Here is a 25,146-nt window from a genome sequence, read left to right as displayed (position 1 = left end):
GAGAATACCTGGGGCCACATGGCGCCGGGAGACAGCTGCTGGTGCTGAGGCCCCACGTTGTTGAGGTGGATCCCACTGGGGGACAAGAGCGGCCGATGCGGGAGGGCGCCGCTAACCCGGTTCAGGTCCAAGCTGGCTGGGTCTCCCATTCCTGTATCAGACGCCCCCAGGTCCCCATGGGAGCTCAGCATGGCCTGGGCCTGCCTCTCGCCTGGGTAAGTCTTGGGCTGACTGTCCTCACGCTGCTGGTGCTGGGACAGGTGGCTCTGCTGGTAGAGGGGGTGGCTGTAGGGTGGCTGGGGCTCCTGGTAGTAGTACTGGGGCATGGAGCCCAACTGAATCAGCTGCACCGCGTGTGCCTGCTCCGGGGTGTACTGGTGGGAGTCCCTGTGATAGGAAGGGGGCTGCAGGTGCATCTGCTGCTGCTGCTGCTCTTGCAAGTGCTGCATCATGGGTGGGGACTGATAATACTGAGGTATCTGCATGGAACCCTGCCGCTGCTGCAGCTGCTGCTGTGGCTGCGGCTGGAGCTGTGGCGGGCGAGTCGGCTGCTGCGGCTGCATTTCTTGCATGGACATACGCTGCGGCCCAGCTTGCTGCTGTTGCTGCTGCGGGTAATACTGGTGCTGCTGCATCTGTTGCATGTGCTGGGACAGCATCTGTGGGCCCTGCAGCGGCTGTCCTCCCTGCACTGGCATCTGAGCCAGTGGCTGCTGGTAGTCATAGTACAGGTGCCCTTGGCTAGGGAGCTGCCCGACCTGGAGAGCTGGTTTGGACAGCCCGCCAGTGAAACCTGGGTGAGGCTGCTGGGGCACCTGCTGGTAGCGGGAAGGGACAGACGGCGCTGGGGGCTCCATGGGCTTCTGGGACAGCAGCTGGCGGAGGGCACTGTCAGGGGTTCCATCCATCACTGCTGACTGGGTGTGCAGCACCTGGGCCATATTGTTGACCTGGATCCGCAGGTTTTGGTTGGCAAACACCTGGGTGAAAGAGTCTAGCTTGTGCAGGACACCGCTGGTGAGCTTCTGGGTCCGGATCTCGCTGGCCTGGGAGTAGGTGTACTGGTAGCCTTCGGAGGGCTCAGGCTGGGCTGGTGCCCCCCACATCATGTTTGAGTTGGTCAGGTTGCCACGGAGCTGGACGTGGTTTCCAGGCCCTGCGTGGCCACCCCACCCTCCCTGCCTCGAGGTATCCACTTGGCCAAGGTTTTTGGAGCCAACAGGCAAGCCTAGACCATCCCGAGTATCTTGAGGGAAGTGGGGGGAAATGGGTGATGCCTGAGGGGCATCCATGCCGGCCCCCGTGACTGTATTCCCGTAGTTGTGGTTCAGCCCGCCATGGACGCCGAGTGGTGGCTGTTGGTAGAAAAGGTTCTCACTGCTGTGGGCCACGTGGTTGGTCTTGTACAGCTGCTGATCCCCCATGGTGCCGGCCTTGGTGGTGAACGTCCAGCCACAAAACCATACAAGAAGGTCAGTGAAACAAACCCAGAAGGACGGAAACCCTGAGAAGGTGCGGGAAAGCGTCCGCACTACTCCACGGCTGACATGTCTGCGACCGTGGCTGGAGCCAGGTGTTCCTGTTGACTTGCACCGCTCATGTGCAGAGTGGGGGCTTTCACATCCCCACCCGGGCTTCGGTACGGACCAACCACCGTGGTGAAGAGATGCCGCTCACACCTGCAAGACAGAGGCAAAGAGCAGGAAAGGATTTACGTACGTGATGTCTTACAGTGAGCAATTATACCTGCCATGACCAGTTACAGAAATAAAGACAAACAGGAGACTCGATTAGAGACAGTGTCACACACACCACACCCTTCCCACCGACTCTACACGTCTCGACCCTCACTTTGAAGCCATTCGTTACCCAACGGCTCATTAGTTTATCGATCTGTCCATTCATTGTTTTGCTCACTGATTAATTAATTCACCATCCATTCTTCTGGGACCCTGCTATGGAAAGCCCAGCATTATTCTAGGCCGTGTGGGAGATGCGAAGAAGTTGAAGACCTTCATTAATCAATTTATCTGCTCAACAAATACTTATTAGACCCCTCCTCAGTGTAAGGCACAATGTAGGCAGTGATTGAGCCCTGGGCCAGCTCTTTAAGAGCTTACAGTTAGAAAAGGTGATGGGTCCATGAGTAAGTACGATACAAGGGGGGAAGAGGCGCATGTAAATCAAAGGTAAAAACCACAGCGTGGGACCTCACAGGCTGGAGAGCGTATTTCCAGCGAACAGAGCGGGAGACAGTGCTTGTAAGAGTACTGCCCTTGCTAGTTAGCCTGTGAGGTCAACATAGCTCCTGCTTCCTTGTGGTCCCTGCTCAGGGACACGTCTGTGCCAGGGCTGGCCTCCTGGCCAGAAGCCTAGGATGTGGCCTGGCACCAAAACTAGTCTGGGCCAATAGATGCCCTCTCTTAGAAACACGAACTAGGAAATGTGAAGAGGCTGGTCTAGTCTGGTTTGAGTCCATACAGGTTCTTTCGTGAACTTCAAACTGGGGTATGCAAACCCCTGGGAGTTAACGAAGACTTTATATAAGCTACACGCGCCCTCCAGGTTTTCACAGAATCCATTTCCAGATCTTCAGCTTCCATAGAAACTCTTCTAGGACGGATGGCTGACAGAAATGTGAGTTGTCCTCTTATACCTGCTCTTTCACAACAGACCTCCTCCTCTACAAGAGAAGGGCAAACCTCCCACCCTCCCACCCGCGTCGCAGCTGAGCTCACTGCCCAGGACGAAGCTCCTGGCCACCACACAGGAGACGCTTAGGAACCTGAGAAAGCAAGCGACTCTGATCCAAGCGAGTTCATGTGTTTTCTTTCATGCTGGGTGGTCTCCAGTCCCGTTTTTTATTTGGAAGACCAAACAGAGGTAATTAAAATGAAATCGTCAGTGAGCACTATGTGATTTTTGGCATAGAACTCAGAAGCAGATCAAGAACTGAGTGACCCTGCTTTATCCAAGTTTTATGTCTACCTACTAGTTGATATGAATGTGGGTTTTCAGTGCATTTAAATAAAGAATGGAAAGACAATCGATGCTGATCCTTGTCTCACGTCTCATGCCACAAAACAATATTCTTCTTTGGATAAATAAACAAGTTGAAGAAATAACCCAGAACCAGCAATATTCTATATCTGGACCTGGGTGATAACTACATGGGCGTGCTCACCATGTGATAACGCAAACAGCATACTTCGACCTGGTCACACACAGGTGTGTATATTGTATGTCAATAAAAAAAATTATTAAAAGGAATGTATTTTGTGTCACGGTGGTCTACCTCTCTTACCATCTTGTCCAACGTAGGCCCTTGCTCTGACATGCTGCTCCCTCTCTCTGGAATATTCTTTCATTCTTTCCTTACTTGGCCAAATGCTGCACATTCTGCAAGTCTGACCCTAACAACCACTTCTAAAACGTGTTCCCGCCCTCGGAACCCACTGCATTACCTGTCCCATGTACTTCTGTTTGCATTTAATACAACTAAATTCAAAATATTCGTGGAATAAAAAAATTATTTTAAAAAAATGACCCAGCATCACCATCTCACTAAGAGATGCATTTTCAATATAATTTTAGTTTTTATGCTTATTAATTATTTATCAGAATGAGTAATACACTTGTGTCGTTTTGATCAACTGTACACTATTAATAATTGTAACAATAACTCAAACTAGAAGAAAATGTTAACACTTAGAGCTTTATGATTTCAGGAAATTAAAAAACTTTTAACTTCATATAAAATTGTTACAGAGAAATATGTTAGGGAAACAAATGAAAGAATTTTAAGCATAAAAATATATTACATATATTACATTAGGATGAAATTCCACGGGGGAAGTGAAACAGAAATAAAATTTCAAGGAGAAAAGGAGCACTATTAACAAAGAGTGTGTTCATGCATTTTTAAAATGGGTGATGGTAGGTATCAGATTGCTAGGGTGTTTAGATTCTACTGGATAAATTGCAAACAGTGATGTAATAGTTTTACTTAAAAATATCAGTGCTTATACTAGTAACATACTGGGAATCGCACCTTCTACCAATGTCTGATTAAAAATGTCGATGTAAGCTTAAAGATGTGGGAGGGGGTATGGAGTTTCACAAAATCCTTTGGTAGGGGCTTTTAGGCAGACCTTCGAAGACACGGCAGTAGCGCCACTCCGACTGCAGGCTGGCCTCAGCTGGCCCCTGACCCTTCTGAACAACAAAGGAGACGGACGAGTTCAGAGGGAGGGCTTTGGTTTGGCGGAATGAAGGGTGGATGAAGGAAAGCAGTGGGAAGGGATGCGTGAGCCGGGAATGGCCACTGAAGGCTTCCGAGCAAAGGCTGGGGCTTCAGGGCCAGGGAGACCCACCCCTCGCTGCTCACAGTGTGGCCCCGTATCACCGGGAGCTTCAGCCCAGAGCTATTCACCAGAAGCTGCATTTTATCAAGACCCCAAGTTGCTAGTGTGCATACTGAAATTCCAGAAGCAAAGGGTTGGCAGGTTCTGGCTGCCTCCAGGTCCGACATAGTGAAGACCTGAACTTGGTGAGCAGGGAGAGATGAGGAATGAGAGAAACATCCCCCATGCCGCCAGTGGGATGTGACTGTCCTTCCTCCAAGTGCCCTGCCCTTCAGGGGCTGATGACCCAGTCTGAGGAGACACCCCTCCTTTCTCACACACGCTCTCTCCCTTGACATCTGAACCCACCACACATTCCCGTGACACCCCATGACCACCCCAGCTTAGGGGGCCGAGGTCCCGACTAGCTGCCTACTCCACATCACCATGTGCAGGTTCAAAGGCAAACTCAGTATCATCTCCTCCAAAGTGGACACTTGTCCACAGTCTCACCCTTGACTCCTCCCTCCCCCTTACGTGACCACCACAACCTATCAATTCCCCTCCCCGTATTTTCTTAGCTCCATCCACCTTTCCTCTGGTTCCACTAGATCACCCTCGTCCAAGACTTCCTGTTCATCGTCTGGACTATTTCACCAGCCTTCCAACCTGTCTCCTTGCTCTCAGCCTGTCCAGTCTCCCGACAACAGCGAACTTTCAGAACCTGACTCTGACCCTGTCATGCCATTGCTTAAAACCCATCCTGGCATCCTAGCGCTCTCAGGTCAGAGGTCAAGATCATTAAGGTCCCCGGCCTCACAATGAGTCTTCCTTCCTCCCTCCCTCCCTCCCTCCCTCCCTCCCTCCCTCCCTTCTTTCCTTCCTTTCTTTCTTTCTTAAATAAGTTTTCATTGATTTTAGAGAAAGGGAGAGGAAGAGAGAGATACAAACATCAATGTTGAGAGAGAATCATTGATCAGCTGCCTTCTGCACGCCCCCCACTGGGGACTGAGCCTGCAACTCTGGCATGTGCCCCGACCGGGAATGGAACCGTGACCTCCTGGTTCATAGGTCGACATTCAACCATTGAGCAACTCTGGCTGGGCTCCCTCTTCCTTTCTTTACAAACTTCCCATCCCTCACCCCTGGCCGTTCCAGTCTTCTCTCAGTTCCTTGAACCTGCCAGGCTGCCACCCATGGTAGGAACTTTGCACAAGCTGGTTCCCCCAATTATGAGAGTTTTCCCTCCTCCCACCCCCCACCCCCCACCCCCCACCCCTCACCCCCTTTATCTACCCAAGTCCTGGGCATCCTTCAGATCTCAGCTCAAACTATACTTTCTCAGAAAGTCTACCCTGACCCCGCCCCCCCCCCAAGTCTGCATCAGGGGCCTTATACGTTCTCTTAAAACCATCTTCCTTTCGACCACTCTTCTCAGTGTAATTGTGCTCCCACCAGTGCAATTATTTGATTAATGGATCTTTCTGTATTGGAGCAGGGATCCTATCTACTATTGTCTAGGATCCTGTTCCCAAGCCCAGAACTTTGTAGTCTCTCCAAGAAGGGGCTACATGCTGATGAATGAAAAAAATAAGATGATCAAGAGTCCCAGTGAATGGATATGAATAGAAGAAAAAGACACTCAGTGTAGGCTGAGTGAATGGTACGTTCCCATGGAGAATTTCATTCTGGTTAGATTTCATCTTGGTCCTGATGGACAAATAGGGCTTACAGAGGCGAGAGGACCAGGAAGGGTATGCCAAAAGAGGGAATAGCATGCACGAAGGCATGGAGTCAGGTGCAGGGGTCCATGCTGAGGCACCATGTTCTGGTCGGGAATACACCGATGACCAGGCTGGATTTGTAAGGCAGGGACAAATGATGGGAGCCGTAAAATGACGTCCAGCAGGGCTGTCCTGTAGCATCAGGCCTGGGGATTTCCCAGTGCCCTGCCAGGCTTAAACCTTGCCACATAACCTTTGTCGGAAGCCTTGTACCAAGCCATCTCCTCCCGGAAGGATAACTTGTTGAGACTCACCAGACTCTGACCATGCTCTGATTTCGTGTCCCTCCTCCCTGTCCCTGAGGGTGGAATGGAAGCTCGATGACTTTACTTCTGTTGGCGTGCCTGCTTTGTGAAGTGTTCCCAAACTGCTGGGCGAGGGGGATCACTCTGTGTTCTGAGCTACAAGAACTATTCTTCATGCATCCGTATTTTCAGAACTGGAATGGTAGTTTAGTTACACGCACAGCACCCTAGAAAGTCAGAGGTGGGTCCCCCAAGTGTGGTTCCTGGGCCAGCGGGATCAGCAGCACCTGGGAACTTGCTATAAATGCTCATTCTTGGGCCCTACTCAGACCCACTGAATCAGAAACCTGGGGGTGGGGCCCAGCAGTCTGTGTTTTAATGAGCCCTCCTGTTGAGTCTGATGCCTTCCCAAGCTGAAGGCTGCCGGAGAGGTCCTCTAGTCTCCCCACATTACAGATGAAGAATCTGAGGCCCAGAGATGCAACTGCCAGGCCTAGCACAGTGCCTGGCTCACAGTGGTGGGCAATCAAGGACCACATGTAAGCCCTGGCTGGTGCTGCTCAGTGGTTAGAGTGCCAGCCCACACACCAACGGCTCAGGGCTTTGATTCCCAGTCAAGGGCATGTACCTGGGTTGCAGGTTCAATCCCCGGCTCCAGGAGGGACGCATGCAGGAGGAGGCAACCAGTTGATGTGTCTCTCTCACATTGATGTTTCTCTCTCTCTCCCCCTCCCTCCCTTCTACTCTCTCTAAAAAAATAAATCAATGGAAAAAATATCCTCAGGTGAGGATTAACAACAACAAACCCTATAAAACAACAACAAACGCTATGTTAAATGAAATAGAGGGAAAATAACTTCCCTAGAATGACATAAGGAAGTTATGGCAAAACCGCGTGCTATTTATTTTACATTAAATTTATATAGTATTTGAATAGATACTATATTCCCTCAAAATTCAAAAGGCACAAAGGTGTACACAAAAGAGTGAAAATTAACCAAAATATATGCGTGAAAATCAAGTGGAAAGTGAGAGCAAATTTTCAAAATAAGGGTACATGCAAAAGGTTCTGCTTCCTCTCACCTGTCTCCCGACTCCCAGCACCCTTCCTGGGACAATCACGCAGGTTGTCGTACATTCCAGAGACATTTCCGTTCCTACAACAATGCTTGTGTGAACCCCCAGGCCCACCCCTTTCCCGCAGGTCAGCATCTTGTCAAAAGGCTCTTTTAAACACGGCACTGGCAACCTGGAGACGTCTTGGTGGAGGAATCAATCTCACACAACTGCTGTAATGCCCGCCCAGGACGGATAGCTTTACTGTTTTCCTAATGGGGTATTTTTCGCTCATTATGTACATTTCCGATTGAGTAATTAGCACCAGAGCTTTTCCATTCAGGAATTAAGGAACAGAACTACTACTTGCACGTTTCTTTGGTCAATTCCTTCCTTAGAGCAAGACGCGGGGATTCTGGAGTAGGTTCTAGAAATGCCTGCTCACAAGCCGAGGGCTCCCCTACACGCCCCCCGAAAAATGACCTGCTTCTTGCTTCTGTGCCCTTCACCCTCTGGCTGTCCAGGCATTCCAAGACAGGAGCAGCATCCTGCCCGTCGACTTGTGTCCCCAGTGACGGGGACACAGCTGATGCTCAGTAAACACTCGCTGAACGGAAATGCTGAGCTGGGCCAGAGAGCTGGCACGGGCACTTCACCCCCAGGTTTCCGGGCTTCTGACCAGGTCTGAGGCCTGGACGCTCTCCTTTCTGCTGCAGGCAGTGCCCTAAAGCATGCAGACCTCCAGCACGGGGGGGGGGGGGGTCGGGGGGATGGGGGTTTTGTGTACAGGGCCATCGGACCTGCCACGACTCCGCGGCTGCAGTGGGAAAGCAGCCTCTGCAGATGATAGGCAAATGATGGGCGTGGCTGTGTTCCCACACAACTTTATCTATGGACACAGAAATGTGAATTTTATATAATTCCACATGGCAAGAGACAGTGTTCTTCTTTTGATTTTTCTTCATCCGTTTAAAAATGTAAGCGCACTCCTTACTTAGCTCACAGGCTGTTCGAGAACGGGCCTGGGCGGGATTGGGCCAGAGCCAGTTTGCTGCCCCCTGTTCCAGCACACGGCGGTCCCTGTGCCCTCCCCCCGCACCCCCGCGGCACCAGGAGACGAGCACAGGCTGCCAGGAGGAGACTGTCCAAAAGGGCCATCCTTTGAACCAGAAGGAGAGAGAGAAAGAGAGGAAGTTGACTTTGGCCAAGGTCTCGGCAGGACTTGTTTGCTTACAATTCGGAAGGGGTGACACCCTGCTCCGGCCAGACCACCACCGCTTGTTTGAGGAAGAAAAACCAAAACGATTTTCCTTTTCCGACACGGGGCTGTCATTCAGAGACTGTATACACAATTCCCCAGATAACTTGGCCTCGGTTTTGGAACAGCCTCCCTCGCAGGTCCGTCCAGGGGCTGACCTTGGACGCCTCTGGGAGTCTTTAAAAAAAAAAAATATATATATATATATATAACTTCAGAGAAGAAGGGAGTGGGAGAGAGAGATAGAAACATCCACGATGAGAGAGAATCACTGATCAACTGCCTCCCGCACGCCCCCTACTGGGGACCGAGCCTGCAACCCGGGCATGTGCCCCTGACCGGAATCGAACCCAGGACCCTTGAGTCCACAGGCTGATGCTCTATCCACTGAGCCAAACTGGCTGGGGCTGGGAGTCTTTTACTCCATCTCTCTCCCCAGCTCCCCAAGGGAGGCCGAAGCCGAGGCTCTTCTCCGAGACCTGGGTTCATGGCCCGTGGTCTCCTTCAGAGCAAGAATGTTGTTCTGCATGCTTTCTGATTAGTCTTCTAAATGCAGCCGGTGGGTGGTTTGTAATCCAGTAACCCAGTTACCAGGCTGGAGTTCTGCCAATGGCAGTGGCCGGCGCCGGAGCCTCCCTCCACGCAGAGACGGCTGAGCCTGGCTCCTTGTGGCCCCGCTGCTCCCTGCACCCATTTCATGCAGACTCTTGGCTGTGGGGGCATTTTTACTGATTTCAGAGAGGAAGGGAGAGGGAGAGAGAGATAAATGAGAGAGAATCATTGATCGGCTGCCTCCTGCACGCCCCACTGGGGATTTGAGCCCGCAACCCAGGTATGAGACCTAACTGGTTATCAAACCATGACCTTCTGGTTGATAGGTCGGCGCTCAACCACTGAGCCACGCCAGCCAGGCTTTGGGGGCATTTTCAGGGCTTCTTTGGGCAGCAAGGGGCATTTGTTTCTCCGACCTTCAGTCTCACCCCGTGGCATCCACTGCTCCCTCCAAGCCCTAGGGATCAGGAAGGAGCCCGAGAACCTGCCGAGTGGGGAGTGTGGACTTCTCCTCCAGTGGCCTGTTCTCCATCAAGAAATGAAGACTGGCGCTATTTCTCTTCCTGGTGGCAGGCTCCTGGTCCTCACTGTCACTGTGCTCTCCCCCGGCTAGCAGTCATTCTCTACCCGAAATTAACATTGTCTTCCCTGGTGACTGCCACAGCCATGCCTCTCCCTCCCTCGCTGGCATGGAGGGCGTGGAAGCTGAGGACATGGGGAGAGAAGCAGGGACCGGAGGAGTCTCGGGTGGCTTCCTGGAGGAGGCAGCCATGGTCCGACGGGGCCTCATCGATATATATTCCTGGATAGAGTTTTTCACACCACCCCCTTCCACAAATGGCTGGGACGGGTAGGGAGATCAGGCTGTGGCACTGACTCTGTGAAGGTGAGAGGGGCGCTGGGGAGCTGAGGTTGACAAGAGGTCTGCAGAGAGAAGGCGAGGCAGGGAGACACCTGAACAATTCACACGCGAGTTTCTGGGTGACCCAAACCCTGGCTACTTCGTAATCACAAGTTTCTCTTAAGGAGGAGCTGCTAGGAGAGTCTCAGGATCCATCAGCGACCGTACGGAAGACCTAATTCGCGCCACATTTGACCAGATCACGGCCAGCACCCTCACGGTCTGGAGCCGGGCATCTGTGCCCTGTCTTGTCTTTCATACAAACTCACACTGCAGACCTACATGCCAGGACGCTGCTAGGGGCGATAAAGCCCGCAATCCTGTGTCTCTAAGCTCACCGTCTGGGGGGTGCAGGGAAGGCTTCCTGAAGATTCCAAGACATTTCACAAGGAAGAGGTGGAGGGGGGTCTCGAAGGAGTGTGAGGTCACTCCAGCCAGGGACCAGGATGCGCAGCGGACAGACCCCTTCTGGTAGGAACTCAGGGAGGGCCTAAGCGGGGTGCCAGCGGGAGGGGTCTGGGCCTGCAGAGCGGATTCTCCACGCCTGTCCCTGAGGACTTGGGGCTCAGGTCTTATGAATCAGCACTTGGGATTTGGGCCAAAGAAAGGATGCTCATCCCCGCAGCTGTCCTGGGCAGGGCAGGGCAGGGCAGGGCAGGGCAGGGCAGGGCAGGGCAGGGCTGGGCGGGTTCCTTCCAGCTGCTTTGTTGAAGCTCCAGGAGGGCGGAGGTAAAGACAGAGGGGAAGGGGTGCTGGTTGGCAGGTAGATCTGGCCCCCTTGGTCCCACCCCAGCATCACAGTGAATTATAAACCTAAGAAAACACAAGCAGGGCACCTGCGGGCGCCGGTGATATCACCCAGGCCCACACCTGCTTGCTGAGCTGCCGAGAGAGCCTACAGCAGGCTAGGCTGGCTTCTACTGCGGGCGATGGGGAGGGGAGAGGCCAGCACTGTCACCTGGGGCACCCCCAGATTTTAGGGGTTCAGTTCCCAAATGGGGCGAAAGGCTTGGCTTGATCTGCAGCCTTCGGAGACATCAGACTAGATAAAAATCAAAAGCCCCTGGATACCTGAGGCCCCAGGGATGGACTGAGTGTCTCCAGGAAACTACCTCCCGCCCCCCCCCCCCCCCCCCCTTTCTGGAAAACAGCTCACGGTTCACTGGGTAACAGTCTGCGATGCTGCCTTGTTCCTGGGTGTCTGGCTTTCCTGCCTGCGTGTGAGACAGGAGGTCCCCCAGGCATTGATGCGGCAGCTACAGGGCCATCTGCGGGCCATGCCAGGCCCCGCTGGCTCAGAGCCCTAAGACTTTGGGGCAGCCCTCTTCATCAGAGAGGGGCTCCTCAGTCAGGGCCCGGCCCGGGGGGCTCGGTGGCTGAGCGTCACGGTTCGATTCCCAGTCAGGGCATGTGCCTGGTTGAGGGCTTGATCCCCAGTGGGAGGCGTGCAAGAGGCAGCCAATTGACGTTTCTTCCTATCTCCCTCGCCCTTAATCTTTGGGAGAAAAAATACACACACACACACACACACACACACACACACACACACACACCCTCTAAGAAGCCTCAGGGAATCAAGAGGGTACCTTGCCCTTTCCCGGGTTTGCTCCCTCCTCTGGAACCCTTTACATGCCCCCTGGGAGGCCTCCAAACCTGGCTGGACTTGCTCCAGACACATATCCTGTTGGTCATTGGCCCCCATTATCTCACCGTCCCGATTTCTTGCCAGAACAACTTCCTTTTGCCGCTACAAACCCGGGGCCCGACGGAGAGACCGTGGAGACACCGTGAGGACCAAACCCGCGGGGAAGGCTCCACAGGCCCAGGCACGCACGCTTTCATTTGTGGGAAACATCACTCCACCAGGCCGGTCACCTCGGGGGTGGTGTTTTCCAACCAACGCCAGACGGAAGTTCTACAGGAGCAGACTGTCTCACTGCCGCTGTGCGACGGTCTCTCCTCCCTTCCCACCGTGCCACAGGCAGCGCTGAAGCCGAAGCGGGTTCCCTCAGTGTTTAGGAAATGCATCAAGCAAGTTTGTCCAACGCCAGCCCTGTGTACAAGGACGAAGAGCAGGGCGTGAAGGAGCCAACCCCCTTCTCGGGGAGCTGCGCTGGGCAGGGCGCCAGCCTAGGAATGCCGCCCACCCTCAGGCATCCTCCAGGCCTGTGTGGAGATGAATAGCGAGGGGCGGGCCGCAGCGGGGGGGGGGGGGGTGGGGGGGTGGGGGGGGGAGCAGACGGAAGGGCGAAGGAGAATGACGGCTCACAGGGGCGCTGACCCCAGGCCAGGCATGGTGCCGAGCCCTCCACGTGCCCCTCACAATTACCACTTTACTGCCTGGCCTACTGGTGATGAGCATTCTCAGACGTGTCCCCTCATGGGCCCCTGTGAGAATTTCTTTAGGACACACTGCCTCTTGCACGCCTCCCACTGGGGATCAAGCCCTCAACCAGGGCACGTGCCCTGGCTGGGAATCGAACCGTGACGCTCAACCGCTGAGCCACCCGGGCCGGGCCCTGAATGAGGAGCCCCTCTCTGATGCAGAGGGCTGCCCAAAGTCTCAGAGCTGAGCCAGGGGGCCTGGCAGTTCAGAGTCCCCTTTCTGATAACTGGGTTTCAGCAGAGACTCAATACATGTGACCCATACAAATGACTTACAGACGTAGTGTGTATGCACTGCTTTATTGTTCGAATAGCCGAAGGCTGCAAATACCTCCAAGGCCTAGCATCAAGGGGTTGATTCGGAGAACCAAGATGGCGGCATAGGTTAACGCCGGAGTTTGCTGCTTTGAACAACTACTTCAAAAGTGAAACCAAAAAACGGAAGGGACATCACCCAGAACCACAGGAACGCTGGCTGAGTGGAAGTCCTACAACTAGGAGGAAAGAGAAACGCATACGGACACTCAGAGGAGGCGCAGTGCTGAAGTCAAATTCTGAGGTGCGGAGTGCGAGGAGCGGGCTGGTGGCGGAGGGCGTGGTTGGCGTTTTCAATTGGGAGGGAGTCGCAGACTCTGAGCTCCAGATACAGGCGAGTCTTTAGGGACCCAGACTCAAACCGGAGAAGCGGGACTGTCTGGCTTCGGTCAGAGCGAGTGCAGCTTTCTCTCCGAGCTTTGCAGCGGGTGCTGGGACTCAGAGAGGCAGAGCCCCTGGGGACAGGACTGAGAGCCGCCATAACTGCTCTCTCCGGCCCACCCTGTTGATCCTGTGCGACCCGCCCCGCCCAAGCCCTGCACAGAGGCATTTGCCGGATAGCCTCAGGCAAAGGCTAGATTAGCACCTCCCTAGAGGACAGAAGTTCTCTCACTGCTGACACAGCTGATTCTCATAGCCACTTGGCCTGGAGGTCAAACCCTCCCTGGAATTAGCTACAACAATCAAGATTTATCTATAAGACTGCGAACAAAGACCACTAGGGGGTGCACCAAGGAAGCATAACAAAATGCGGAGACAAAGAAACAGGACAAAATTGTCAATGGAAGAAATAGAGTTCAGAACCACACTTTTAAGGTCTCTCAAGAACTGTTTAGAAGCTGCCGATAAACTTAATGAGATCTACACGAAAACTAATAAGACCCTCGATCTTATATTGGGGAACCAACTAGAAATTAAGCACACACGGACTGAAATAACGAATATTATACAGACGCCCGACAGCAGACCAGAGGAGCGCAAGAATCAAGTCAATGATTTGAAATGCGAGGAAGCAAAAAACATCCAACCGGAAAAGCAAAATGAAAAAAGAATCCAAAAATGCGAGGATAGTGTAAGGAGCCTCTGGGACAGCTTCAAGCGTACCAACATCAGAATTATAGGGGTGCCAGAAGATGAGAGAGAGCAAGATATTGAAAACCTATTTGAAGAAATAATGACAGAAAACTTCCCCCACCTGGTGAAAGAAATGGACTTACAGGTCCAAGAAGCGCGGAGAACCCCAAACAAAAGGAATCCAAAGAGGACCACACCAAGACACATCATAATTAAAATGCCAAGAGCAAAAGATAAAGAGAGAATCTTAAAAACAGCAAGAGAAAGAAACTCAGTTACCTACAAGGGAATACCCATACGACTGTCAGCTGATTTCTCAACAGAAACTTTGCAGGCCAGAAGGGAGTGGCAAGAAATATTCAAAGTGATGAATACCAAGAACCTACAACCAAGATTACTTTATCCGGCAAAGCTATCATTCAGAATTGAAGGTCAGATAAAGAGCTTCACAGATAAGGAAAAGCTAAAGGAGTTCATCACCACCAAACCAGGATTATATGAAATGCTGAAAGGTATCCTTTAAGAAGAGGAAGAGGAAGAAAAAGGTAAAGATACAAATTATGAACAACAAATATGCATCTATCAACAAGTGAATCTAAGAATCAAGTGAATAAATAATCTGATGAACAGAATGAACTGTTGACTATAATAGAATCAGGGACATAGAAAGGGAATGGACTGACTATTCTTGGGGGGGAAAGGGGTATGGGAGATGTGGGAAGAGACTGGACAAAAATCGTGCACCTATGGATGAGGACAGTGGGTGGGGAGTGAGGGCGGAGGGTGGGGTGGGAACTGGGAGGAGGGGAGTTATGGGGGGGAAAAAAAAGGAACAAATGTAATAATCTGGACAATAAAGATTTAATTAAAACAAACAAACAAACAAACAAAATAAATAAAATATAAGTTGGTCATTTGTGAAAAAAAAAAAAAAAAGGGGGTTGATTCAAGAGAATCATGGACTAACCATACGATGGAATAACTATACGATAGAATACTAGACAGCTGTTAAAAACGAACACAGAAACTACGAACTGGTGTGGAAAGATTTTCAAGGTTAAAACAGGATATATATATATATATATATATATATATATATATATATATATATAGTTGATTCTCATTATTCAAGGTAGTTATGTTCTATAAAGTTGCCACGAACACTAAATTAGGCAGCACTGTACCACTGCTTCTAGGGGAAACGCAGGGTTAGGTTCCTACAAGCCCCTGGTCGTAACATTTTCATCAACTGATCAATACATAATCTTGTTTGGGTGTGTTTCTGTTTAAAGACACCTTATTAAATATACATTGCCGGCTCACTCGCATTGAACTCATAACCGATAGCACTATAACGTCTGCACGTCACAGCCTTCCTGCTCTTAGCAACCTTAGACAGGACTTCAGCACTACGCTTGGGGGCCATTGAAAACAGCAAAATCATCAACAAAAACCGTGAAAACCAAACCAATGTGTCACTACATAGACCATGGGAAGGACACCTGCTTACAGCAGAGTGTCCCCTTGGGTCAGCCCCAGCTGGGGTCAGGCGGCTCGAGCTCTTCACTGCTCCGTGCCTGCCCGCCAGTGACAGCGAAAGCGCCACGAGTCCTGGTTTTGAGGTTACAAATGAATTTTAGGGAGTGGGAGGATTTGTGAATATGGAGTCAGCGAATAATGAAGATCGTCTATATATTTATAGTTGCTTATTCTGCACGAAGAAAACCTGGAAAGACTCAAGAAACGAGGAATAGTTGTCTATGGGGAGGGGGTGTCTCTGGGCTGAATGGGAAGAAGAGCAGGAAGGGAACTTTTCATTTTACAGCTTTTTATATTTTTCTAAATTATTGAGCCACAGTCTATGACTTCTTTAAAACACAGATAAAATAAACCAGTGAAAAAACCTGCATATACACTTAAAAGCAGCCCATTCAAGCCTCAACATTTTATTTTAGCTGAAAACACAAATATCTCAGTGATGTTCGGAGGCAGGTCCAGGCCTTTCTTTGCTCACAGATCTGTGGAACAGAGCTCCGCATTTGTCTTTGACGCATAAAACCCTCCATAACGCACAATCTACCACTTTCCAGGTCCGGCTGTGAAGAGCCGGAAGTCAGGACATGGCGAAGGAATGTGGGTGCAGGCTCCTCTGACTCGCTCAGGTTCTCTCTCCCCGCTACGGCCATTCCTCAACCACGGTCTCGCTCACACCCAACCTGGCATCAATGTCCTTTCGGTGCCTCGCTTTTGTAAGTTCTTTCCAGAGCATTCAGATTGCTTTTCATAGAAACAGCATTTCCCTTTCTTTTTTGCATCCACAGGTCATCAGCTTACATAACAGTTACCGAACTCATGCCGTTGCGACAGTGAGTATGGCAGGCCTATGCAGGTGCAGGAGTCTGGGGCCTGTGGGGAGGGCAGCTGCCATCATTAGGGAGAAGTTGGATAAGACAGATTTGCGGGTGAGTGAATGCGCCAAGGGAACTTTAATACGAGCTTTAATACCTCGATGTTTCATCCTCATGGAGGCAAGACCCCCCCACCAACAAAAAGATTATGATTTGCTGAGGGCTCAGATGCTGGTTAGCATTTTTCTTTGCAATATGGTATTTATAATGAAGGTGTGTACATTGCCTTTTTTAGACGTAATGCTATCGCACACTTAGTAGACGACAGCATAGTGTAAACGCCACTTCTATGTGCACTGGGAAACTAAAACACGCGGGTGACCTGCTTTACTGTGATGCTCGCTTTGTTGGGGTGGGGGTGGGGGGTCTGGAACCAAACCCGCCATAGCGTTGAGGTGTGTGGGCACGTTACAAAGCGCGTGATGTCGTTCTACATCTGAGCTGTGTGTCTACGGATCGGCACAGGCTCCCGGAGGCAGAAAGCTGGGTTCGCCGTGGTGCTCAGAGCAGACCTGGGTGGGGTAGGCCCTCAGCGGACATTTTCTGAAGTGAGAGGACCTTTCTCCCCAAAGGCCTTCATAGTAGGTTTTCTGACAAAGCTGACAGCTAGACACCAGGTTTTAGGAAAAGGATGAGGAAAGGCAGGGCTGTAAGATGTCCTCACGGCCCTATTGACCCCCAGAGGGACTGGTTGGCAGGTAAGTCTCCCGTCTGACTCCCCAGCTCCTCTTGGCTGATGCAAAGGCTCCGAGAGTTTAGGGACCATGTGGCAGCCTCTGCTGGCCAAAGAGTGGAGAGACCCACGTTCACGCATGACCTGAGCTAACAGGCTTTGTCTCCGCGAATGACCCTGGCACCACTTCACAGAGAAAACGGAGGCTGCAGGCCTTTCCCCTGCTCCCGAACACACTTCCACCCCCCAGCTCTGCCCTCTTTCTCTTCACTCATCCTAAACTCCGGAGGAGCCAGAATCAGAAACCAGGGGCCCCAGGAGCCCCTCTGCTAACAGGTTCTCATTCCTGTTGACCTCTCCTCCACAGATGGTCATTTCCCTGACCATCTCCTCTTATCCCCATGGTCTGATTTATGGTACAGACCCTTCCTAGGCGGCCTCCACCCCTCCAGCCCTCCCACCCCTCAGCTTAAAACCGCCACCGCTCACTCTGCCAACAGAAGGAGCATCCGAACAGCTCAGCCTGGCACAGGAGGCTCTCAGGGGTTGGCCTTATCCACCTTTCTAACCATTCACCCCACATTCACCCACACACCCCCTGAGCTCCTGACCTACAGAGCTATACAGCTTCCAGAATGCATTTCGCGGAGGCTCTGATGGAACGCAGTGATGAAGTGGGCATGGGGTGCAGGAGCCAAGATGATGCCTGAGTTCACACCGGCGCAGATGGGGGCAGTATGAATGTTCAGTTTTGCTCTGAGACCTACGACCGGAGCTGTCCCTGAGGCAGCTGGACCGAGGACCCCAAGGCTCAGAGAGGTCTGAGTCCCCCGATAGCAGGCAGCACATGAAGGCAGAGACACAAGGAAAATGCCTAGAGGGCAAGTGAGAACGGGCCAGGGCTCAGCCGGTAGGTCTGCATTACACCACCCGGCACCCTGCTCCCACCAGTTTCCTCGGCCTCCGCCCTCAAACAGGGACTTGTTCTGAGAAGTGCAGCATCAGCCCTGTCTTCAGGGGTCAGCATAGACAGGGCACCCACTGGGTGCTAAGGACACCAGAGAGGAAGATCCCCTCAACTCCCAATGGAAGCTGACTCCCCACTTCCGCTCTAAAGGGCTGATCATCCCCTGTGGCCGACCCCCCATAGGAACTGCTTACGGAAAGGATCACTGGCCCCTCCCAGCCACTTTACATCATCCAAGTGTGTGCACACACATTCACACGCATATCTCCTCCCACCAACCCTGGGAACGTGCTTTGTGGTGATGCTGTATTGACAACACACCCATCAGCTGTCAGTCAACATGTCTAAATATTATGTTCCGTCCCCCAGAACATCATTTTTTGTAATTAAAAAAAAAAAAGGTAAAATGGAAATCCCACTTCTAGCAAGGAAGGGAGAAAGAAAAAAATACAGGTTCAAGAAAGTCATTCTGGCCTGGCCGGCGTGGCTCAGTGGTTGAGCGTCGACCTATGAACCAGGAGGTGATGGTTCGATTCCCCATCAGGGCACATGCCCGGGTTGCGGGCTTGATCCCCAGCAGGGGGTGTGCAGGAGGCAGCCAATCAATGATTCTCTCTCATCCTTGATGTTTCTATCTCTCTCTCCCTCTCCCTTCCTCTCTGAAATCAATGAAAATATATATAAAAAAAGAAAAAAAAAGGAAGTCATTCTGCCCCTGACCCCCGTTTTCTTTCTTTCTGGAACAGAAGAGTAAAGAGCTCAGGGTTCCTTCTCTTTAACAGCCGTGGGATGAGGAGGTCGATCCTGAGATGCAGCGTGACCTGCCCCAGGGCAGGCCAGCCCCTCTCTGGCCCCATGCGGAGCCTCTGACAGGGACACTGAGGAGTTCATGGGAGGACATGCATGTCCTCGCAGCCAATAGGAACATTCTGGAAAGCACTGTACAAAATACAGACATCCACTATTTTGTTTTGTTCCCACTACAAACCTGTGAGGTCAAAATGATTTGATTTGAAAGGTGAGGGAATTCACATGCAGGAGATGACCTGCCCAAGGTCACACAATCAGTGAGAGAGGGCGAGGGTATGACCCTCTGATGCCAGGACGATACTCTGACCCTCGGCAGCGTCCTGGTACACCCACTGCAGGTCTGAGGAGCAGGAAGCTACTTATGCGGTGGACCCTCCCAGTCTACCCTTGACTTCTGAAGGGTGGCAGGGAGCTAACTTACACCATAGTTTACACACGCCCTGGGGCTCTGGTCATCATCGCCTAGCAACCTTCAACCCTCTAGCACAGTGATGGCAAACCTATGACACGCGAACTCATTTTTTTGGTTAATTTTCTTTGTTAAGTGGCATTTAAATATATAAAATAAATATCAGAAGCTGATAGAAAGACTAACGAAAGGTCCTAGGAACCAAGATGGCGGCATAGGTTAACGCCGGAGTTTGCTGCCTCGAACAACCACTTCAAAAATACAACTAAAAGACGGAATGGACATCACCCAGAACCACAGGAAGGCTGACTGAGTGGAAGTCCTACAACTAGGAGGAAAGAGAAACGCATTCCGAGACTCAGAGGAGGTGCAGTGCTGAAGTCAAATACTAAGGTGCGGAGTGCATGCAGAGTGGGCTGGTGGCTGAGGGCGCGGTTGGCGTTTTCAATCGGGAGGGAGTCGCAGACTCTGAGCTCCAGATCCTGGCGAGTCTTTAGGGACCCAGACTCAAACGGGAGAAGAGACTGTCTGGCTTCGGTCGGAACTTGAAGGCAGCTTTCTCTCCGAGGTTTGCAGCGGTTGCTGGGACTCAGAGAGGCAGAGCCCCTGGGGACGGGACTGAGAGCAGCCATAACTGCTCGCTCCGGCCCACCCTGTTGATCCCGTGTGACCCGCCCCGCCCAAGCCCTGCACAGAGGCATTTGCCGGATAGCCTCAGGCAAAGGCTAGATTAGCACCTCCCTAGAGGACAGAAGTTCTCTCACTGCAGACACAGCTGATTCTCACAGCCAGTTGGCCTGGAGGTCAAATCCCCGCCAGTGATACCTACAACAATCTAGGCTTAACTACAACAAGACTGCCCATAAAGACCACTAGGGGTTGCACCAAGAAAGCATAAAAAATGCGGAGACAAAGAAACAGGACACAGATGTCAGAAATGGAAGATATAGAGCTCAAAACCACACTTTTAAGGTCTTTCAATAATTTTCTAAAAACTGCCGATACATGTAGTGAGATCCTCAAGAAATCTAATGAGACCCTTGATGTTGTGATAAAGAACCAACTAGAAATTAAGCATACACTGACTGAAATAAAGAATATTATACAGACACCCAACAGCAGACCAGAGGAACGCAAGAATCAAGTCAAAGAATTGAAATGTGTAGAAGCAAAAAACACCCAACTGGAAAAGCAAAATGAAAAAAGAATCCGAAAATACGAAGATAGTGTAAGGAGCCTCTGGGACAGCTTGAAGCGTACCAACATCCGAATTATAGGGGTGCCAGAAGATGAGAGAGAGCAAGATATTGAAAACCTATTTGAAGAAATAATGACAGAAAACTTTCCCTACCTGGTGAAAGAAATAGATTTACAAGTCCAAGAAGCACAGAGAACCCCAAACAAAAGGAATCCAAAGAGGACCACACCAAGACACATCATAATTAAAATGCCAAGAGCAAAAGACAAAGAGAGAATCTTAAAAGCAGCAAGAGAAAGAAACTCAGTTACCTACAAGGGAATACCCATAAGACTGTCAGCTGATTTCTCAACAGAAACTTTGCAGGCCAGAAGGAAGTGGCAAGAAATATTCAAAGTGATGAATGCCAAGAACCTACAACCAAGATTACTTTATCCGGCAAAGCTATCATTCAGAATTGAAGGTCAGATAAAGAGCTTCACAGATAAGGAAAAGCTAAAGGAGTTCATCACCATCAAACCAGTATTATATGAAATGCTGAAAGGTATCCTTTAAGAAGAGGAAGAAGAAGAAAAAGGTAAAGATACAAATTATGAACAACAAATATGCATCTATCAACAAGTGAATCTAAGAATCAAGTGAATAAATAATCTGATGAACAGAATGAAGTGGTGAATATAATAGAATCAGGGACATAGAAAGGGAATGGACTGACTATTCTTGGGAGGGAAAGGGGTGTGGGAGATGCGGGAAGAGACTGGACAAAAATCGTGCACCTATGGATGAGGACAGTGGGTGGGGAGTGAGGGTGGAGGGTGGGGCGGGAACTGGGAGGAGGGGAGTTATGGGGGGAAAAAGAGGAACAAATGTAATAATCTGAACAATAAAGATTTAATTAAAAAAATAAAAAAAAAATATCAAAAATATAAGTCTTTGTTTTACTATGGTTGCAAATATCAAAAAATTTCTATATGTGACACAGCACCAGAGTTAAGTTAGGGTTTTTCAAAATGCTGACACACCAAGGTCAAAAGGTTCGCCATCACTGCTCTAGCACAAGCATGTCAAACTCGCAGCCCACGACAAATATTTTTGCGGCCCAGCCAATATAATGGTATGCAAGAAACGTTTTAATAAAAATTTCGTAACTTAATTTTTACAATATCCTGTTATACATAATCTTCCTAATATGTATAAAGAGCTAGGTGGCATCACGACCAAATGGGCAACCAGTCACCATGAAGTGCATGAAGCGCCTCTCGGTCCCCCCTCTCCCCCAGCTCCCGAGCTACTCATCATGACAGGGGCAGGGGGGCTGGCAACGGGGCAGGACTGGGGACTGTTGAGTGGTGGTGGCAGGCTGCTTCGTGGGGTGGCCGTGAGCTCAGCGGAGCAGTCACATAGGCGGCAGCGAGTTTCACGGAGCAGTGGCGGGGCAGGGGGAGTTTCACAGAGCATCCAGCAGAGAGCTTTGCAGGGCAGCAGCAAGCTTCGTGGAGCAGTCAAGGGGCGGGGGGAGCCTCATGGAGCAGTCGAGGGGCTTCGAGCATCCTGGGGTGGGCAGCTTCACGTAGCATCGCAGGATGGCAGAGGCCATGTGACAGAGGCCAGGCTAGGCCTAGGGACCCGAACTGTGCACGATGGGCCTCTAGTATATACATAAAAGGCTAAGCGGCCGACTGTCCGTCTGAACAACTGGCCGGTACATATGACGCAGACTGGCAATTTAAAAATAAACGTTTACCGCACAAATCTTTCTCCTAATTAATTTTCTTTCAATGTGCATGAATCTGTGCACCGGGCCACCAGTTATTAATAATGAACTACAACGTTTGCTAATGACCGATCACTGTAATTGTGTTGCATTCATTTCCCTTACGCGCCTTACGAGCAGGCGCACCATTTCTCTCCACTAATACTAGCAGCAAATATTTTAGCAGCCGATTACCATGTCATTAGTCTCGGACTGACTTGTTTGGTGTGTGCAACAGGAAATATTTCCCTTTCGGAGAAGAAGAAAAATAGGTTTATTTGCATTACGCTTATTAATTTGTGCAGTTATTCAGTGTCTGGTAAGTTAATGTTCAAGAAAAAATATTAATTTTTATTAAAATGTTCTATTATTTTATGTTAACAATTACTCATTTATTTCAGCCCTTTGTATTCAGCATGTCTCTACTAAAGATTTTTTGTGGCCCACATAAACTTAAACCTTGTTTATTTGGCCCATGTTAGCCTTTGAATTTGACATGCTTGCTCTAGCATATAGCCATGAACTTGGAATTATGAAAAAGAAACTGATGTATTTTATTCCCAAAAACACTCTCGGCATCAAGGGCTGAGCTCCAGCTATCTGGAACATGGTTGTTTTTTTTACTCTTTAGGAACTTTCACTGGACATAAACCACGTGGTAGGCACCGTCCTCACAAAAGTACCGAGATCACCGGTTCTGGAGTCAGAAGATCAGAGTTCAAATCTTAAGCTTCCACCAGCAAAGTGATCCAATCTTTTTTTCTGAGCCTCAGTTGTGACATCTGTAAAAGGGGAATAACACTACCTACTGGCCCAGGTGTTTGGAGATTAAACAAGAGACTGCACGGGACCAGCGTGGCACTCAGGGAGGACGCAGAGGCTCACCACCCAGTTGGACTTGGGGTCAGTGTGGATCCGGCTCAGTGACTCAGTTGTGATTGAATCCATTTGGTTATTTGTTTCCTGGGCAACCTTCAGCCCTCCCTTTATTTCAATGAGCAGAATGGTGCTTGGGGCAGGGACTGGTAGAAGTGGACACAGGAAGGAAGAAAGGAAAACCTTAGTCGTCTGGGCCCGTTGGGGCAGGACCAACAACCTCTTGCCCCACCCCCTGAAAGCACTGCTGCATCAGGGGACACTGACTGTCTCCATGACGAAGACCCAGAGGCATCAGGGACAGACAGCAGTGCACTTCGCACACTGTTCCCTAGGCAGAGAGGCACCAGGAGTGTGGGTGCCCGCGTGGCTTGCCCATCATTGGAGGAGGTTTCTGGGGCAGGTCAGCCTCTGCAAGAGAGGCCCATGGTTCTCCAGGGGCCCGGGCAATTCAGGGGGTGCCCACGAGGAACTGTGAGTGTGGCCCGGCTCAGGCCACGTTGTCCAGCCGTTCTGCTCTCTGGGGCCCAGCTCTCAAGCAGTTCAAAACCCCAGGAGAGGAAAAGAGAAGTCATCATTCGTGGCCATCTAAAGCTTAAGCATCTCTGTGGTTCTCATTAAAGAAGAAAGTTTAAAGGGGGGCGTCCCGGTTCCCTGGCGAGAGTCATTTCATTCCCTCCCTGACACCAGATAAGGAGACAGTCTACTTCCTTTCCTGTGTCGAGGGGGCCCCCAGCTCTCAGATTCCAGGAAACTGGCAGCAACTGTCCACATCTGCCTCTCTGCCTGCTGGAAAGCACACACAGATGGCCTCCTTTAAGGAACTTGGGACACCCGTCAGGCAAGGCTGTCCCGGGGAAGCAGGCTGGGGGCGCCGTGGGGGCCCACATCTGCTACCTGACCTGATGGACAAATGAGAGCCCTCTTGGATGGAAGCTCCTAACCCCCTCAGAGCTCATGTCAGCCTCACAGATGCTGGAGAAGAAAAAAAACGAGGCCACCCTAACCCCTAGCAGTGGGGGACATGCCCACGCCCACGCCCACTGGCTGCAGTGCCGTTTGGGGCTAAGCTATGGAAGCTCCGAGGAGGGAAGAGTTCTCCAAAGGATCACAGGAGCCGGTGAGAAGAAGACGGATGGATGGAGCTGAGAGGCGGAGGCCAGAGAACCCCCAGAAACCACAAAGCCACTGCCACTCACATGAGCCCAGAGCCTCTCTGTGGCCTGAGTGTTCTCCAAAAATACAAGCAAGAAGGCATCCCAGAGGGCAAAGGAGCAAATGCTATTTATTTCCATTCTATCGATGACACTGTCACAGCCGGCTCTGAATAGCTCTCGTTCTGTCCTTGCCCCCCCCTCCCACCCCCCCACCCCCCGTTCGTGGTCCCCTGGACCTAAACCGACCTCCCTGTCCCCCCACTGTGTGCACATGGGTCATCTCCCTTCATGGGACACTCACAGGAAATGTAAACATTCTCAGATGGGGTTCTTTCAAGCCCACTTCCCCTGCCCTCCACCCCGCCCCCACCCAGTGGCTGTGTACTCAGGAAATGCAAACCCAATAGAGAGATAACCCGGACCAAACAGAAAGGGAGACCGGTCCTGTGACCTTGTTGGGCAAATGACTTCCCCTCCCTACACCTCAGACTCAGCTTCCGCAGAACGAGGGGCTCGGACCGGTGGACCCCCAAGGAGGTCCCTCTGGCTCTGACCTGCAAAGGCTCAGCTGGAGGAACCTTCCCAGACCCTGCCTGTCTCAGGGACACCCCACAATTCTGAGCCAGGAGCTGGGACAGGACGGTTTCCCACCACTGACCCCTGACCCCTAGAAGGCCCAGACTCGTGAAGGGAGAGCGCTGGGAGTCAGGACACCTGGATTTCAGTCCCAGCTCTGCCATCTTTTGGAAAAGGGAACGAGTGAGTGGAAGAGCTTATCAGAGCACCTTAAGCTCCAGCTAGAGTGCTTTAATATTTTTATATATTTAGAAAATATACACGATTAGTATAATAAAGGTTTAAGAAATATCTTTTAGAAGGGAGACCACTCAACAGTGAGGAGCTAATGGTCAGTCTCCAAACACTTAGATGATAACCGATTCCATCGGCTTTTTAAAAAAATAGATTTTATTGATTTTTACAG

The 25,146-nt window shown here is 50.9% G+C and overlaps 1 protein-coding gene across 15 annotated transcripts in view; it reads right to left on the bottom strand.

The window, feature by feature from the left end:
- The window catches only part of TRERF1 (transcriptional regulating factor 1), a 212,922-nt gene that overhangs the window by 37,953 nt on the left and 149,823 nt on the right, over positions 1-25,146 (bottom strand). For all 15 annotated transcript variants that reach the window (XM_059701666.1, XM_059701665.1, XM_059701663.1 and 12 more), the window contains one exon: positions 9-1,679. In XM_059701666.1, the coding sequence (XP_059557649.1) occupies positions 9-1,424 (1,416 nt within the window). In that variant the 5' untranslated portion in view covers positions 1,425-1,679. The remainder of the gene's footprint in view (positions 1-8; positions 1,680-25,146) is intronic.

The sequence above is a fragment of the Myotis daubentonii genome, chromosome 6, assembly GCF_963259705.1.
Source record: "Myotis daubentonii chromosome 6, mMyoDau2.1, whole genome shotgun sequence".
In the NCBI taxonomy this organism is placed as follows: Eukaryota; Metazoa; Chordata; class Mammalia; order Chiroptera; family Vespertilionidae; genus Myotis; species Myotis daubentonii.
The sequence above is the reverse complement of the archived record's forward strand: the minus strand, read 5'-3'. Positions and strand labels throughout refer to the sequence as shown.